Genomic DNA, 17,495 nt, shown 5'->3' on the forward strand with positions numbered 1-17,495 from the left:
ATGAGAATCATATAAAAAATTTGAAGTTTGCAAAGACTAACAACCATATACTATGCCCAACCACCCAATTCCATTGGCTGTCCTAAATTTAGTCCTACATAGAATCTCATCATGTAAAGCAAACATCTAGAACTTTATGAACAACTGTTTCACGACTTTCATCTCTCATCATATATAAATTCCTCATCAAACCTCATCGTACTCTACCTTTTGAAGATTCAATTAACAAACATGGATGCATGATAAAAGTTGCAATGTTTGTCATCCACCCCTCCACCTCTTTTAGCAGAAAAGGTGATGCTTGTCAATGTCAGATTCTGAAAATGACATGATTGTAAAATAATCATACATGGTATTTTCAGCATTGTGAGGGCCAACACAATGCAGTTTGCTTAGCTTAGAGAGAAACAAGTTGACATGTAAACATGTTTAAAAAAGATATAATTTCTAATTGATAGAGTACTAGTTAATTTTATGATCTGAAGGCAAGTAAATTTTACAGTTGCATTATAGATACTCTTCTCTAAAATTACATTAAATGGGGACGACAGGTAATGTAAAAATAAATATTTAACATTGGTCTTAATCTAGTACGAAAAAAAAAATAAAAAAAATAATCTTACACTACATGGTTCAAAGCTCAAATCAGTAGGTGGTTATAATAATGAAGGTATAGACATAGTTGATCAGACAGAAGGGAAACCAATTGAAGTGGATCCTCCCCAGAATTCAACAGAATGATGAATACTGTAGTGTATGTAGTTTCCCTGGGAGAGAGGGAAGGCCAGCTTGTGCGTACCTTTCTAGTTTCTTTGATTCCTATGCATGGTCCACCTGAAGACCTTACAAAAGGATTCTCCTAAAAGTCAACATCCAACACAAAGTTTGGTGATGGCTCACTCTTTGGCATGGTTACCAACTCTATAAGTAGCAAACTACTAGCAGATAACAACTTGATTTTTAATTTTTTTTGAAATTTTGCAAGACGAGAGATCACAAAAGATGGGATAATTGAAAGGAAAGAGGAACTTATAAGAAAACTCAGTGGCCTACTGTTAAGTCATTTCTCCTCAAACTGCCCAAACAGACAAGAGGTGCTTTATAAATAAGGGGGAGGGGGGCAGAGGTTAAAAGTAACGATTATTTTCTCTCATTTCTAGTCTTTCATAGTAATATAAAAATCTCACTGTTTCAGAACATTGAATCCTACTTTTCCAACCCTTACAATTTGGAAAATGGAAGTGACTCCATCAAGGAGCATCAATGACAGGAGAATTAGGAAAATTTGTGTTTTCTGTGGTAGCAGAGTAGGATACAGACCCTTATTTGATGAAGCAGCTCTTGAACTTGGTAAACTACTGGTAATTCCTCGTGTGTAAGCGTTTTAACTAGGTTTCATTTCATTTTATTCTTGACAACATTGAATGCACAATAATGTGTTTCTGCAGGTGGAAAGAAAAATTGATTTGGTTTATGGAGGAGGAAGTTTAGGCCTTATGGGAACCATATCTAAGACGGTATTTCAAGGTGGATGCCGTGTTCTCGGGTATGCCTTCTCATTAATATCTAATTTATAGTAAAAACATGGGGTTGAATAAAGGACAGAGAGTGAGAACACTGACAGTTTACCTTTATATATTCATCCTTTGATATTTTTAATGTTTTGATTAGTGAGTGTATTCATTCTCTTTTACAGTGTAATCCCTAGACCGCTCCTACCAGTTGAGGTAGCACATCTCTCATGTTCATAATAGCTATTGTACTCTTGAGAGGTTCTTTAATGATAACATTTCAACCTAGATAGTAGGAGAAACACACGGAGAAGTAAAGATAGTTGCAGACATGCATCAGAGGAAGTCAGAAATGGAAAAGCATGCTGATGCTTTCATTGCTCTTCCTGGTAGGGAATTAATCCAACATACAGATACATATACTTTCACAGTTTACTTTTTTATATTTGATTTATAGGAAGGAATTAGAAAATTCAAGATTTAAATTATCAGGTGGTTATGGAACCATGGAAGAACTTTTAGAGATGATAACTTGGTCCAAGTTAGGAATTCATGCAAAACCTGTAAGAAATCCTCTAATTGCTCTTAGATAACCTCCCACCTTTTTGCTTAATATCCCCCTTTACTATTGTTCTGACCACATAATTTTCCGACTGCAAAATGAAAAGGTTGGGCTGTTAAATGTAGGTGGGTACTTCAACAGCTTGCTTACGTTATTTGATAAAGGGGTTGAGGAAGGTTTCATAGCAAAGACAGAAAGAGACATAGTGATTTTAGCAGAATCAGCAAAAGAGCTGCTGAAGAAGATGGAGGTATGTTTTCTTTAGTGCAAAAATAGATTCCAAAAGGACTAAATTATTTGAACAAGCAGAGTACTTCAAAAGCACAAGAAATGATTTGTCTTTATATCGGTGCAATTTGCAGGAATATGCACCAACACATGATACAGTTGCATCCAGACAAAGCTGGGAAATTGAGCAATAATTGTACAATGAAAGAATCCGCTCCTATTTATTTTTAATATACTCTCATATGTGAACTATAGAAGCAGGCAACAAAGATCTAAAAGGTCTGTCATAAAGTAGAAGAATATGTGACAGCTGGTATCATCCATTTGCTTGCTTAATTACTAGATCTTTTAGGGCCTCTCAATGACAGCAAATGTAAAGAGAGGCCTTCCTTCGCCTCTATATATACATCTTTATTGTGTGTACACATGTCAGTGCAAAGAGATGGCAACAACACAGAAGGGCTAGAAGGAATCAGGTGGACTGTTATTTTGCTCTTTTAATTCAAGTGTAATAGGGTAAGGAGAAAGTGATCTTATGATTCTTATCCCATACTCTAGTGGTTTTAATCTTTCTTAGTACATATCTAGTAGTTTTAATCTAGTCAATTTCTAGGTCAAGTACTCCATGCATAGTTGTCATGCACAAAATTGTCAATGCTACAATCAATTAGCCACACTTGTTTGCTGGCAAATGATATGATTTGTGGGCACATTAACCCTCTGAACTGGACAATTCCAAAAACATAAAAACATAAATCACTCTTTAATTTTCTAACTTTGGTTTTTGTATCCATCAGCATCTCTGTAGATGACTGCAAAGGTCTCCATGTATCCAAGGCTGTTCAATAATCAGCACATAGAATGCCCTCAAATGGTTCAATTGTCATTTTAGAATTAGTCATTAGACATCTTGCATGCTTAAAAAAAGTCACAGATTCCATGTGTTGCCCATACAGGCTTAATTATTGGCTAATACACTGAAACTCTTATTGGAGCTTTTGCAAAGTGTGCTTCCAAGCAAGCAAGAGATATAACAAGTTCAGCTCTTTCAAAAAATATTGTTACTTGACACAACCCACTCAATCACCATTGATTGAGAAGCAAAAATGGTAATGATCTAATTGTGATAGAGGGACAAAGACAAAGTACACAAATTTTTGATCACATAATTACCTCACTCAAATAATCAACTATAAAAGTACCAGAAGAAAAGCAGACTTACAGTGAATGCAACAGGAAGCTTGACACCCTCACTGGCCAACCACTGTATAAGTGCCATGAAAATCAGAAGGTTGCATGAAGATCATGACTCAAGATTGAATTTAATTATCCAATATACCAACTTTTATGCTGAAAGAAGTATGCCGCGTCCAACTTATGAACGTAATCTGTTGCACAAATTCCATAAAACCATTAAGATGCCTAAGCACTTATAGCAACAGAACCATCAACTTGAATATTAGCAGTTCAATGCATAAGACGAGGTTACCTGCAAATACTCCAAATCGTCTCGCTTTCTCCTCACACAACATCAGAATTATAATAATAAAAAACATAATAGTGTTAATCCACCTCTTTACTCATCTCAGACACTATCAACCTTAAGAACAGAATTTTCCAGAATAGTATCAAACTATCAAACCATTGCCCAAAGGCCATGATCACTGCAGAAAGCACAAAAATCATACAAGAGAATTTTGCAGACGGCCAAACTTTGATATGATAGGATTCTGATAGAGATAATCCAATAGGCTACCAGTGGGCAGTTGCAAGGTTGTACTGGCAAGGCATCCTCACGGATGATAAGGACAATGCAAGATCTTAAAGATTGGAGCAATATCAATCAGAAAAAAATGCACCTTACATGATCTGTTTACCTTCACAGCTGAACATTAGAAAAAGAATTTAATGTTCCAAATAAATTATTCTCACTGTAGCTTATGAGAAAAGGTGAGATGCTCAATACACAACACATGAACCAACAACACCGAGGCAGATAAAATGCTAGCCAGAGCAGAAGATGAAAGGCATTTGATTAAATAAAATTTTAAGCTGAACATCAATTTACAGATCAAAACATATAGTCCATAATACAGTACTATCATATAAGACATGCAGCCATATCTTGAATGCCACATTCCTGTAGTTCTTCCTCTCTATTTGAAGGTATGCAATCAAAGTCATAATCATCTAAACAGAACTGGTTATTAGGAGTTTCCAAAATGGCGGAGTCTGCTTCCTCAATCATAACTAAATCATGCTGACCATTGGAAGAAGTAGCATTATCTTCATCAACACAAGGAACTTCACTGCATACATCAGGAACATCCACCAATAGAGCATCAAGAGAAGACATAGCAGACAAATTCTCTTGCGATAAGAATTTCACGTCCAGTATAGGAGTTCCAAAATCAACAGTGGCGGGGCTTTGTAACTTCAAAATGTTCAGCAGTATACCAGGACACTCTTTTTCTGTCTCATCATCAGAAGATGAGGGAATATTGGCTCCAGGTACTCCTAATGCAGCAGTAGAAGTATCAATAACAGGAGATTCAATGGAACCAAAGATACATGTATGACTTGTGTCATCATCAGATTCTCCAAATATGTCTTTTCTTGAATCATCAACATCTATTTTAGCTTGGTCAAGAGTAACTTCATTTAAAACAGAATTATTAAGGGACTTCTCACTCTTCCTTTCCTCAAGTAAACAGTTATGTGATTCAACAGATTCTCTAGTTTCCTCAGAACAATTGGCAGCACCAAAAAATTCCTGCTCGATTAGTACAATATCCTCCTCGCCAGAAATTCCATTTCCATCAATATTGACTGAAGAGACAGCATGCCTATCGGATGGGATTGACTCCGAGGACTTGGATGGACAAGGACTCCCATTCTCTTCTTTGATGAAGATATCAGCAGTTTCTTCAACCATATCAGTGTCTTTGGAAGCCGAAGATAGGAAACCAGCAAGTGCAGAAGCTAGAGCATCATTAATCGACAATGGTTTCTTCAGACTGCCTTTTGGGGAGTCCTTTGCTGCTTCACAGGGGTCATTTTCTCCCTCATCATCAACATACGAAAAATCTGGAGCAGTGACAACAAGACTAGGAATTAACTGAGCAGCATTGGAAGTGGATGAAGATACATTATTGGGTAGAACAGAGGGAGATGAATATACATCCGTGGTTGGGATTGACATGTCTGGAGGACGACTTTCACCCTTCTTGATTGATTCGAAAGTTGTAGTACCAGGAGAATCATTTCCTTCATTGATAATGGAATTGGATTCAGAATCAATGCCAGAGAAATCTGGAGCAGAAATTCTGTTGCAAGCTGTCATAGAACCTGTAGTCTTGGCAAATGACTCCAATTTTTGTTCTACCCTTTCAAGCCTTCCTTCTATGTTGCTAATTGGCTTCACCAATTTTTCCTCAAATCTCAAAAAGAGGTCTTCAATCTTTGCAACTCGAGAAACAAGTTCATCCAAAGTTTTCTCTAACCGACTACAAGATAATGTATTCCATTCACTGGTTGAATTAGGATTGTTATGAGAATCTAGCTTTTGCATAGGAAACTCTGGTTGGGACATGTGTACAGGTGCACCATTTAATATGGTGCCCTGGATACTTTCTGACTGAGAGGTGTTCGATGCCACGGCCATACTAATTGACTTGACTCCAGTATCTTGGTGCTTCCTTTCTCGAACAGCAGAATCCCTTTGTTCTTGCATTTGATTCCTTCGTAAGTTAGATAGGCTTAAAAGTGTCGGGATGAGCAAGGACATCTTAGCACTTTCAGAAGAGGATTCTGGTGCGTTAGTTGAAGAATTAGTATCAGTTGATACCACAGGATCAGCAAACACATAAACTTCATCAATGTAAATGTTGTTTCCACTCTGAATAGAGAGCAAACGTAGAGTGATAGACAGGACCGGATCAGCATCAGATATCTCTGCAGTAGCCTCAAAGTAGTCCTGAAAATTTCATCAATGGGATATATTAGTTTTTGTAGCTCAAAAGCACAACCACAGGTCAATATTGGCACAACCCAAAAGCCAACCACAAAGAAGAAGCTATAGTTTTATCACTCGGAATCTACAATTCATGAAACCCAAATAAACTGAAAATAATGTGTCAGACGCATAATGCTAAAGGTCAGCCAAAAAGGTAAAGGTATTTTCAGTGATCTGGTGAACTTAAAGTTCATACAATGAAAAAGTGTTATTAATATTGGCTCATGGTAGTAAAATAAGTGTGAGAATTAGGAATAACACACTAAATGTGAATAAATTTTCAATTGTAATTATGAGTTCAACTTTCGCAAACCTTTTTATAATAGGAAAGGACAAGGTATTACGACCTGTGTTAGTCGACTTTAGCTGACCTAAAAGGCTGAAACTAATAATAATAAAGAAATTGGATCACAAAGAATTATTTTCCAAATAATACAAAGTGTTCCAATATGCAGAGAACCCAAACCCAAACAGTAACTAAACTTAACTTAACTTCTTGATCAATCAGTTAAACAGATCTACAGTATTACCTGATTGCCCCGTTCCATGCAGCTGTCATCTTTTTTTGACAGAGATGTGCCTTCATCAAGCATAGAAGAATTTCGCACTTTCACATCCACCCAGTCATCTTCGTTGGTACTGCCTCCACTCTCAGATCTTAAATGCCCATCACAAGAACTACTATTGGGGCTACAAGAACTTGAAGACAATGATCCTACACCATTAGTCTCTTGCAGTAGCTCTTCACTTTTAGCAGCAACCCCACAACGAACTGTACATAGGTACTCATTTTCACCCTTCTCATCAGCAGAATAGTATATTTCATAGACTCTAGCAGTGCTACGAACATATACCTGCTTGATTTCATGTTGCTGGGTAAAAGAAACTGAAAAGGGAAATAAAAGCATAAGTTTAATGCAAAAGAGAAAAGGCGAAAGGAGATGACAAATAAAACAAAAGAAAAAGATCAATTGGTAAGATCTTTCCACTGTTATAACTTAAAAATATGAAAAATCTTCAAAAAATAAATAGTTTTGCACTCTTTAGAAACACCAGCAAAGTCATAGTAGACTAGTAATGTTTCATGCTCAAATGTGATTGCTTCTCTCATTGTATCACCCTCCTTTCTCTCAGCACCATTCAGGTATTGACTGCATCATATTCTTGTTGAAGGTAACAACTCAGCCCATAATTCTGTAAGATCAACACAATTCTGTCTCACAGGCCCACTATATGTAAACCATTCACCAGGTTGAACCAAGGAATTGAATTAAAGACCTGTAGTGTACTTTTACAAGGGACAGGAGGGCAGCCCGCAGCCATAAAAGAATGAAGACATTGGAAAAAACAACAGCTTACACGCCTTACAGGAAACCAAATCCCTCATACACGGTAGGTTGGGGAGTGGGAAACTCAGCAAGAGTCTTGGTCATCCTTTGTCATCTTTTTCTTTATGTTTCTAGATAAATTAGACCTTTTACTATTCCTAACCATATACGAGTACTCGCCAGCAAATTAACTCCAACATTCGTAGAAATTACATAACTTCATACTTCATCCTACCCCAGAAAACAAAATATTCCAGCACTAAAGGCGATGTTTATGGTTCTTTGAAGTTGACTAACAATTAACCTATTCATACCCATCTAGAGTATAAGCTAGCAAATTAAATCCTACATTCGAAGAGTTTACATAAGTTCATATTTCATCCTATCCATAAAAACAAAAAATTCGAACACTAAAGGTGCTGCTAATGGTTCTTTGATGTTTACTAACCTCAATAAAGCAAATTGAATTCCAATCTTCTAAATTAAATATCAACGGAAAATACAAAAAAGTCGCAAATATAATTTAAAATTTTATGATTCTAAAATTGATCGCCATCTCAACGCTGAATGTTGAAATCAATACAACAACTTGAAAACTACTATCAAAAGAAGCAAAATTACACAGTAATTACAGAAATACAAACCAATTCGGAATTGAAAAATATATATATAATGAGCAATTAAATCAGAAAATCATGTGAATAACATAATCAATTCGGAAAAAACCTTACTTGTGATCTCGCAGGGGCCAGAATCCGGTGAAGGACGGCGCAGAATAAGAGGGGGTTTAAGCGCAGGATCAGAATCGGAAATAGAATCAACGGCAGAAATGGAGGACTCGGAAGTGATAGAATCTTCGAGAGAACCATGAATGATCGGCCATGATGAAGTAAAATTAGTAGCAGAAATGTCTAGGGTTTCGGTTTCCATTGATTCTGGAATCGATGTTCTTCCTAATCTTCAAGCTTTGAGCAGTACAACACGCAGAAGAAAGAGGAATGAGGATGAAAGATGTCTGCAATTTTGGAGAAAGGATGGTGAATTGGTGATGAGCACAATTCAACTGAAATCACTGTTTCTAATTGGCTACATTTTCCCGAAAATTTGCCAAAGCGAGTCTATAAGGGAAACAATTTCTCAAAGTAGACGCGTGACAAAATTATTTACCAAATTAAACTTTCAGGGTACCCTAGACATTTTTTTTTTAAAATTTCAATCAAGGCAAAAACGCCATCCAAGGTGGCTGAATTTTTTTAAGAAAATTTACCCAAGGTAAAAACGCCACCATGGTTCGTGTTTTCCTGATTGATTTTTTTTAAAAAATTTACCCAAAGTAAAAACACCACCATGGTTGACGTTTCACTCTTGCCCATAAAGCGGCAGCCTGGTTGGCGTTTTTATCTGCAACACAGCAACATCAGCTACAACAACAGCCAAAGCAGCAACAACAACAGCAGCAACAACAACCACATCAACAACAACAGCAGGTACAATAACAACAACAGCAACAACCCCAGCCACAGCAGCAGCAGCAACAACAACAAAAACAACTACTACTACTACATTTACAACAACAACAACCACAGCCACAACAACAGCAACAACAACAGCAGCAGCTACAACAACAACAACAGCTACAACAACAACAACAGCTACAACAACAACATCAACAACCAAAACAACAGCAGCAACTGCGAAAACCACAACAATAGCAAGAGCAACAACCACAACAACAACTACAACCATAACAATAGCAACCACAACAACATCAGCAACATTAACAACACCAGCAACAACAACAACATCAACAACTAGTACAATGAAAAGAATGAATGCGTATGGTGAAGTTGATAATGTACAGAAAATCAACTAAAAAGGTGAGTAAAATTGATAATATTTGTTTGGATACAATGTACTAGAGAATTTGATTGCAACAAACTAACAAAAGAAATTCTAAGATCCTGATTCATCTATTCTATGTAATTGTTGTCTATCAAATCGCCCTCTGTATGTCCTCCATGTCGTCTCACAAGAAATAGGCCAGAACTGTGGGGCATAAGTATTCGCATATGCCTCTGATCGTAGGAAATTGTCCACCCATGGTTCCCAGAAACTGAATACTTAAGACACACGGTCAGAACATGAGAACATGGTAGGTGAAATATCATCGGCTTGTTGCATATACATGTTCTCAAATTGAAGTTAACGGTATGCTTATGACCCCCTTTTCTGCCTATCCTCTCTCCCCGGTGTGTATGTACTTGGTATATACCAAGCTGATGGCTATAAACATCCACTGTATGGTATTTTGCCTTTCCGTTATTCTTCTCCAAAATGGCAGTGACCTTAGGTGAGTATGCATAGTCGTCGGCACGCCTAGCAAGTGAACTATCCCTTTTTGTGTTAAAGTACTTGTTAACTCTTTGGAAGTTAACTCGACAAGGGACATGATCGGCAGAAAACGAGCTCCCTTCAACACATTGTTAAATGTTTCTGAGAAATTTGTAGTACATATACCATACCTACGACCAGCGTCATGAAACACGGACCACATGTGAAACGGTACATCCATAATGTACTCTAGGGACTTGACACAAGATTCGCCGATAGAACGCATATCTTCCTGCAGCACTTTCTTACTGTCGAAAATCATGCCCTTCTCAAATTCTTCCCCGACAACAAACGAAGTCTGGCTCCCCGAATCAGCCCAATACATGTCCACCTCATAATTCTCGTTTATTTGAGTGAACCAAGGCAATGGAGTTCTAGCAACAACATCATGAACAGACAACTCGTTGTTTATAACATCTTCCTCATCTTCGCCTTCACCCTCCTCGTTTGTATCATCATACATATCAAGAACAGACAATTCGTTGTTTACAACAGGTTCAACATTCACCAAAGTTTGAAACGGTGTTGCTTGAACATGTTCTTGCGTAGGAAAGTAACTTTGCAACTACATCGGTGATGAAATGTCATCGTTTGAGGTAGATGGACCAAGTTGCTACAACATTGACACCGACGCCCCTTCATGTACAGGTGCAGTAAAATGTGAACTGAATGGAATGTCAAATTGATCGTCGTGTAACATTCTACTGAAATTTGTAATATCACCAATACTACTTCTTTTGGTAAATATCTTGGTATTATTATCTCTCACAAACGTTTGAGTCTTAGAGATTATTTCCCTTTATTGGATAAGACTTGCTCTAAAATTAGGAATTGGCAAGCTAAACTTTTAAACGTGGCCAGAAGATGCACTCTTATAAAATCTGTTTTAAACTCATATCCGGTTTATGCTATGCAAACTAATATTCTTCCTTGTAGTGTTCTCAAAGATCTCCAGAAAAATTGCAAACGTTTTTTTTTGGAATCGTGTCAATCATTCTAGATATATCCCAAGAACTAATTGGAACGTGATTTGTGATCCCATGGCCAAAGGTGGTCTAGGCATAAGGGACCTTAAGAGATGGAATCTATCCTTTATGGCTAAACTAGGTTGGAAAATCTTAACTCAACCTCATAAGCTATGGGTTCAAATTCTTACTAAAAAATATCTAAAATATTCAAACTTTTTGGATTATAATGTTAAAGCTTCTGACTTCATTATTTGGAAAGATATTCTATCTGGAAGACCTTTTCTAAAAAAAGGAATTATTATTAATATTGGAAATGGGGAGGACACTTCTCTATGGTATCATCATTGGATAGGAGAGTGTCCTATATACCTCATTCCAAATATTAAGATTCCCAACTCGAAAGGACATTGGCGTGTTTCTAATATCATAAGAAATAAAAATTGGTATTTAGATGATGTTTCTCATATTATTCCTCCTTCCCTTTGTTCTTTAATTCTAGCCTACCCAATTCCTTCTCTTGTTGATGTTTCTGATAGACTTAAATGGACTCTAGACAAATCAGGGGGTTTTACTATTAAGTCTGTTTACAACTCCAGTAATCTTTCCAACAATCTCAATTCCACTTTCTTATCTAACTTTTCTTGGAAGAATTTGTAGAAGATTAAAGCCCCTTTTAAGTATAAAGTGCTAGTTTGGAACCTGGTTAAGGATATTCTCCCGGTTGGAACTACTCTTCAAAAGAAAATTCCTTTTTTTGATCCTGTTTGCATGAGATGTGAAGCTCTCCATGAAAATACTATTCATTTATTTAGGGATTGCCCTAATACTTCTGCCATTTGGTCTTTGGTTTTCCAAAATATTGCTCCTGCTGATTTCGATTACAACTCTTTTTTTAACTCTACTCTTACGGATTGGCTTTCTTTTAATCTTAACAATAGTTACTCTTGGAGAATTGTATTTGTTAGCATTTGGCATTTATGGAAAACCAAAAACATGGCTATCTTTGAAAAAAAAAATGATTTTTATAAACTCAACCTTTAATAAATTTTGGGTGGATTACCATTACACTCTTAATCTAAAACAGTGCCATCCTCTTCAGATTGTGTTTCCAGAATGTGGGCTCCTCCTCATAAAGGGTATTTCAAGTTAAACACTGATGGTTCCTGGATGGGCATTGATAATGCTGGTGGGGGAGGTGTTCTAAGATGTGAAAAAGGCCTATGGAAATTGGGTTATGCTGCCAAATACAATGCTATCTCTCCTGCTGCTGATGAACTCTTAGCAATTAAAGATGGTTTACTGGCTGCTTGGGCAAGAGACAATAAGTTGTTAGAACTGGAGACTGATGCGGCTGACTTAAAAAGAATGTTAGAAGACCCAGATTCCTTCAAGGACCATGATCTCGGGAACATTATAAGGGATGTGGCTTCTATTCTGAGTAGAAACTGGAAGGTCTCTATTTTTCATGTAAACAGATCTCTTAACCGTGTTGCAGACAAGTTGGCTACCATGGGCAGAACTAAAGCAAACCCAGGACAACCAGCTCTGTACCTTTACCCTCCATCTGAGCTCTTTGATGCATATGCTTCTGATATCCCTGAGATGGTGGTCATATAGTACTGATCATGCTCTAGCTTTTGAACTCTACGCTTATGCTGAACATCCTGTTTTGTGTTTGCAATCTTTTGTATGCTGGCGTTTGGCTTTCGTTTTATCTTTTGTGGTTATTCTAGTTTACTACTTTAGATTTCTATGGTGGATAACCTTAAAACTCTTCATCATGTATTTTGCTAATATGGTGTTTGCCATATTTATGTAATATATGCATCTCCCTTTTGTGTTAAAATAAAGTAACATTCTACTGAAAGATCCCATTCCATATTCAGATGATGGAATGTTGTATGGGGGCATTTGTAACGAGCTTGCATTGTACGAGGGAAGAATGTAGGTTGTTACTCTGTCAAGCGAATAGTCTGTTGAGTACATATAGGCACTTTTTCCACATACAAATCAGTGGGAAGAGACCTCATTGCAACGACACCCCTCAAAACCTCCAAATGGTCGTCATTCAAAACAGGTAAGATTTGAATCCCACTGACACTTTCAAACCTCATTTTAATGTTCAGTTCAACACTCGTTGGGTTTGAACCAATTATAGTATAAACCTTCTCCAACAAATCATTGTAAGTCATACAAGGTTTAAATGCCAACGGTTCCATTTTTCCTCCTCTATACTCGACGTTCGATCCGACACACAAAATTTCACCTCCCAAACGGCATAACAAAACAATCAATTGTGAAGCCATGTTCTACATAACAATCGGAACACATATTATATGACACATATAAAGAACACAACTAAAACCACAATGATTCTATTAAATCCTCAAGCTAAGCGTATGTACAACGTAGTGTTCAACACTATACTTATTTACCTACTTCATCAACAATGTAGTATACACTTACATGTACCTAATTCAACAAATTTTGTGTGCAACAATGCAAAGATAAAAACTGTCATAAAATTAGTGTACTCGGTTTTTGTCATTACAGTCATAGTACATGAATAAAAACCACAACAAATTGTAAAGCAACATCAAATCAAATAGACTAATACATGAATAGAAACCACAAAAAAATGTAAATTACAACAATATTGTACATACATTGTGAATTTCAAAAGTAAATTCCCAAAAAATATCATAAACAAGTAAAATAGTTAAACTAAATACATACCTCAATTACGATCAAATTTCTGCATAAAAGTGTTAAACAACGAAGGAGGAATAATTTTTAGTGAGTATGATGAAGATCTAAGCAAGGGGAAGTATTGAATTTGTTGCAAATATGGAGGATTGGCCAACCAAAATGTCGCGGGTTAGGGTTTGCGAAATTGGGGGTTTTGGAGTTTTGAAGAACAACTGAAAAATGGAGGTTTTGTGGGAATTTTTACCCGATACAAAAACGCCAACTGTGATGGCGTTTTAAGTAAAATGGTAAAATGCCAACCATGGTGGCATTTTTACCTTGGGTAAATTTTTTTTAAAAAAATTCAATCAGGGTAAAAACGCCAAAATTAAAAAAAAAAATGCCCAGGGTAAAAACGCCAGCCTGGTTGGCGTTTTACCTGGAAGCTTAGTTTGGTAAATAGTTTTGCCACGCGTCTACTTTGGAAAATTGTTTCCCTTAGAGACTCACTTTGGGAAATTTCCCAGTTGAGTATTATTTTAATTTAAAACAAAAGGTCAAGGTTTTATTTTAACGGAGATAAGTAGTTCCAAATTAATTGACACATATGACCCGCAAATACCAGATAAAAAAACCGTGAGGATTGAGGTACGGTCAAGTTCCTTCTCATTACCTAAAAAAAAATTGACACATACAAAGTACGGAGTATTGTTTTTAAAAAATGTCTCTTTGAGTACGTAGTACACCATCATTGTATGTTGTTACTTTGTACATTTTACATACGAGCAAATTATTTGACTTGCTCTCAAACATGAACTATATAAATTCAATATATTCAATATTTAGTACTCCACTCCCTAGTACAAGATTTTTTCGTGTTTTTAAAGTAACCTCAACATTCATGTCACATAATGTGACTAAATTTTACGTTGGCCATCACAGACCTACCAGGCTACCACAGCTTTCCTCCTTCATCTAAGCTTAAGACCGGCAATGAATGCCACAAAGTGACATTCAAAGACTGAGTTATTTTTTACCTCAACATTGTATGAAGTTATTATAATTATACAAGCTCGCAAAAATATTACTCCGCAAAATTTATTAATTTAATAAGATAAATTAGAGTTAGACTTAAAACACTATCTTCTAGATGTGTCAATTTTATCAATTCGAAGTTTTGAACACTAATTGACAAATACTCATTAAACCTCGACTCAAGCTTACTCGACTCAACTCAAGTCATTAGAAAAGTGTGCTTGTTTTCATTGTTATTATGACAAGCAAGTCTTTTTTATCCAACAAAAAGAAAAGGGGAACATGAACTAATTGAATTGAAACAAACTGTTGGAGCCAAAAAGTAAAATCTGAAATGAACTGTACTACAAAGTTGTGATTAACATTTCATATGGCATCTCAGTATTTATGATCGCTAACATATCTGACTTTGCTTAAGAAAATTCAAGATTTAGATAATTAACATACCTAAACTTATTGATTAAACATCTAGGAAATAAGTGGAAAACATCATGTAAAGTCCACAAAAACCACAACCAACCAAGACTAAAGACTTATAATTGAATGTGATGAGAGCAATTAGCTGCTTTAAAAGAGACTTTGCCCTCTTCAAGATCAAACCCTACAAGAAAATCCATCTGAGCCAAATTCCCAAATATGGCCACTTCACTTGCTGGTATCATTGCAAAACACACCATATCTTCCTGCACTCTAACAAAGGTATTTGATGGTTTGAGTTCGAGTTCAGCCCCAGCGAAACGCACCTTAACTACCGGAACATCCATATCCTCATCACTCTTGTAACACAGTGACATTACTCCTTCTGGATCTTCAACAGATTCGGCTTTAATGTTTTTCCTCAACTCGGCTTCTATATCCTGATAGAATTCCTCAGGCAACAGTGTTAATGTTGTTCCTGAATCAATTATAATATTGCCTTCCTCAGTATACTTACTATTTTTTGTCATGGAAGAGACTGATGTTTTATACTCAAAATTAACATTCCCAACTGCTATGCTTTCTAAAGTCAGATAATAGAATGTGGATGGATCTTTTGTTACTAGAGGTGTCGAAACCACCCCAGAACCAGAGACTAAGGCCTCTGGTCCGAAGCTGATCTTACCAACTAAGTCAGTTTTAAAGAAGGGTACTAAGCAATACGAGAACTTCCCACCAATAGTAGGTTTAATTTGGGTCACCAGAGAAAATGCACCTCCCCCAAGCCCAATTATGCCTGACCCTAGCTCGGTGAAAGTACCTCCATTCTCATGCCCACACCCAACTAACACTTCTGGAAACGAGGGTGTGTGAGACCCGAAGGTGACAGTCTCAGAGGCAAGGACTCCGTTTGTGTAGGACTGATCCCCATAGGAGTAGTAATAGGAGCAATCACTATTAGAGTTACAAGTTCTAGTCGCCAAGTCTGTGTAACAACGAGGGGATCCACATGGTATTGGCTTAAAAGAAGATGATTTTTTGGGGTCGAAAATTGGTAACCTCTGCTTGTAACACTGAACACAAGGCTTGCATTGGGTCCAAGTGAGATCACTCCCGGTATCAGCTATCCCAAGCATGGTAATCGGGGGACTACCTAATGATATGTTCATTAAGTATTCCCCCTTGGCAGGGATCACCGGGGACTGGACCATTGCCCGCGAGGCCAACACCTCAAAGTGGCTGGCACGGGTGGTGGAGCGGCGGAGGGCATCATTTAGAAGCTCCCAATGCGTCTTGGTGGAGTTATGGAGAGGGGATAGAATGGAGTCTCTGTGAATGAGGTCTACAGTGAAACCTAGTACTACTGCTATTATGGAAGAAAGACAGATGAACAAGAATGAACAATGCAAAATTACTGAAGAAAATGCTGCCATGATAAATGTATCAAGAAAGAGTTTTAAAAATGGATTCGAGTGCAAATGGAAGATGGTAAAAGGAGATATATATTAAGGAGAGGAAACACAGGCAAAGGTGAAATGAAAAGCCATGCATTGATTGATTTAACAACAGCAATAAACAAAGAATACAAAGAGATGTGGAATGTGAATGAAAAGGGTAGAATTTAAACTGAAAGATCAAGCAAAAGAACAATTATACTGAATCAAGGCAGCAGTAAATGAAAGCATAACAGAAGGTAATAAGACTAATAACGTAACGTAACACTGACATAAGATATTAATCATATTATATAAGCAAAGTACTCAATTAAACATCAGGCAGTAGATAAATTACATTAATAATGATAATCATCCACATGAAAATTGAAATACAGAATAGTAATGAAAAACTGCAGAATATTTTCAGTTATTACAGATCTTAGCAGTTGGGTTGGCGACACAAACAGGACCATAAGCTTTCTTAGCTTCTGGGGAACCACGTTTCGGTTCATCAGCTATGGCAACACCAGCAACAGAAGCAATGGCAGCGGCTGCAGCAGCAAACATAATGTCTCTCCTTCCATTGTTGCTGCCCTCTTGCTTGGTCTCACAGCTGACCTTCACAGTGTTGGGTTTAACACTGTTGGTGATGACAAGCCTCCGGTGAGAAGCAGCTGCAGGAGAGAGCGTGGCAGCGCCACCGAGGAAAGATGCTGACATGCTGATTGAAGCCATGAATGCTCTGTTATTGGTGTCTGAAAATGAAGTGTGTGTTGAGCAGAGGAAGAGGATAGCTTAGCTTAATTTCAACCTGAAACTTTTGGCGACAATTTAGCATCTTATCCCTGTATTATACCTGACCAACAACAGCCTGCCACCTGTCAATGTTGATTTTGTCCTAGCTGGCAATCTGGCA

At 37.1% G+C, this 17,495-nt stretch overlaps 4 protein-coding genes across 6 annotated transcripts; 1 reads left to right on the forward strand and 3 right to left on the reverse strand.

The window, feature by feature from the left end:
• Positions 1-881: 881 nt before the first annotated feature.
• On the forward strand, positions 882-3,062 carry LOC110701520 (cytokinin riboside 5'-monophosphate phosphoribohydrolase LOG8-like). The gene is made up of 7 exons (XM_021879161.1): positions 882-1,361; positions 1,449-1,546; positions 1,697-1,727; positions 1,801-1,900; positions 2,004-2,074; positions 2,180-2,323; positions 2,436-3,062. The coding sequence occupies exons 1-7, from the start codon at positions 1,236-1,238 to the stop codon at positions 2,493-2,495; spliced, it is 630 nt and encodes a 209-aa protein (XP_021734853.1). The 5' UTR covers positions 882-1,235; the 3' UTR covers positions 2,496-3,062.
• A 1,236-nt stretch (positions 3,063-4,298) lies between these two features.
• Positions 4,299-13,943, reverse strand: LOC110702652. 3 transcript variants are annotated; one of them, XM_021880414.1, is made up of 4 exons: positions 13,740-13,943; positions 8,376-8,659; positions 6,847-7,202; positions 4,299-6,277 (listed from the first exon to the last, which is right to left on the reverse strand). In XM_021880414.1, exons 2-4 carry the CDS (start codon positions 8,572-8,574, stop codon positions 4,403-4,405), a joined length of 2,430 nt encoding a protein of 809 aa, XP_021736106.1. In that variant the 5' UTR covers positions 8,575-8,659; positions 13,740-13,943; the 3' UTR covers positions 4,299-4,402. The 3 variants fall into 3 exon arrangements, with proteins under 3 accessions (XP_021736106.1, XP_021736094.1, XP_021736099.1); XM_021880402.1 differs by having other exon boundaries at positions 8,376-9,045; XM_021880407.1 differs by lacking the exon at positions 13,740-13,943 and having other exon boundaries at positions 8,376-9,071.
• A 1,316-nt stretch (positions 13,944-15,259) lies between these two features.
• Positions 15,260-16,761, reverse strand: LOC110701815 (aspartic proteinase CDR1-like). The gene has a single exon (XM_021879441.1). It carries the CDS (start codon positions 16,574-16,576, stop codon positions 15,260-15,262), a length of 1,317 nt encoding a protein of 438 aa, XP_021735133.1. The 5' UTR covers positions 16,577-16,761.
• Positions 16,762-16,865: 104 nt separating this feature from the next.
• LOC110702695 (photosystem II 5 kDa protein, chloroplastic-like) lies at positions 16,866-17,406 on the reverse strand. The gene has a single exon (XM_021880452.1). The coding sequence runs from the start codon at positions 17,312-17,314 to the stop codon at positions 17,003-17,005; it is 312 nt and encodes a 103-aa protein (XP_021736144.1). The 5' UTR covers positions 17,315-17,406; the 3' UTR covers positions 16,866-17,002.
• Between the last annotated feature and the right edge of the window lie 89 nt (positions 17,407-17,495).

Source organism: Chenopodium quinoa, unplaced genomic scaffold, assembly GCF_001683475.1.
Source record: "Chenopodium quinoa cultivar QQ74 unplaced genomic scaffold, ASM168347v1, whole genome shotgun sequence".
NCBI lineage: Eukaryota > Viridiplantae > Streptophyta > Magnoliopsida > Caryophyllales > Amaranthaceae > Chenopodium > Chenopodium quinoa.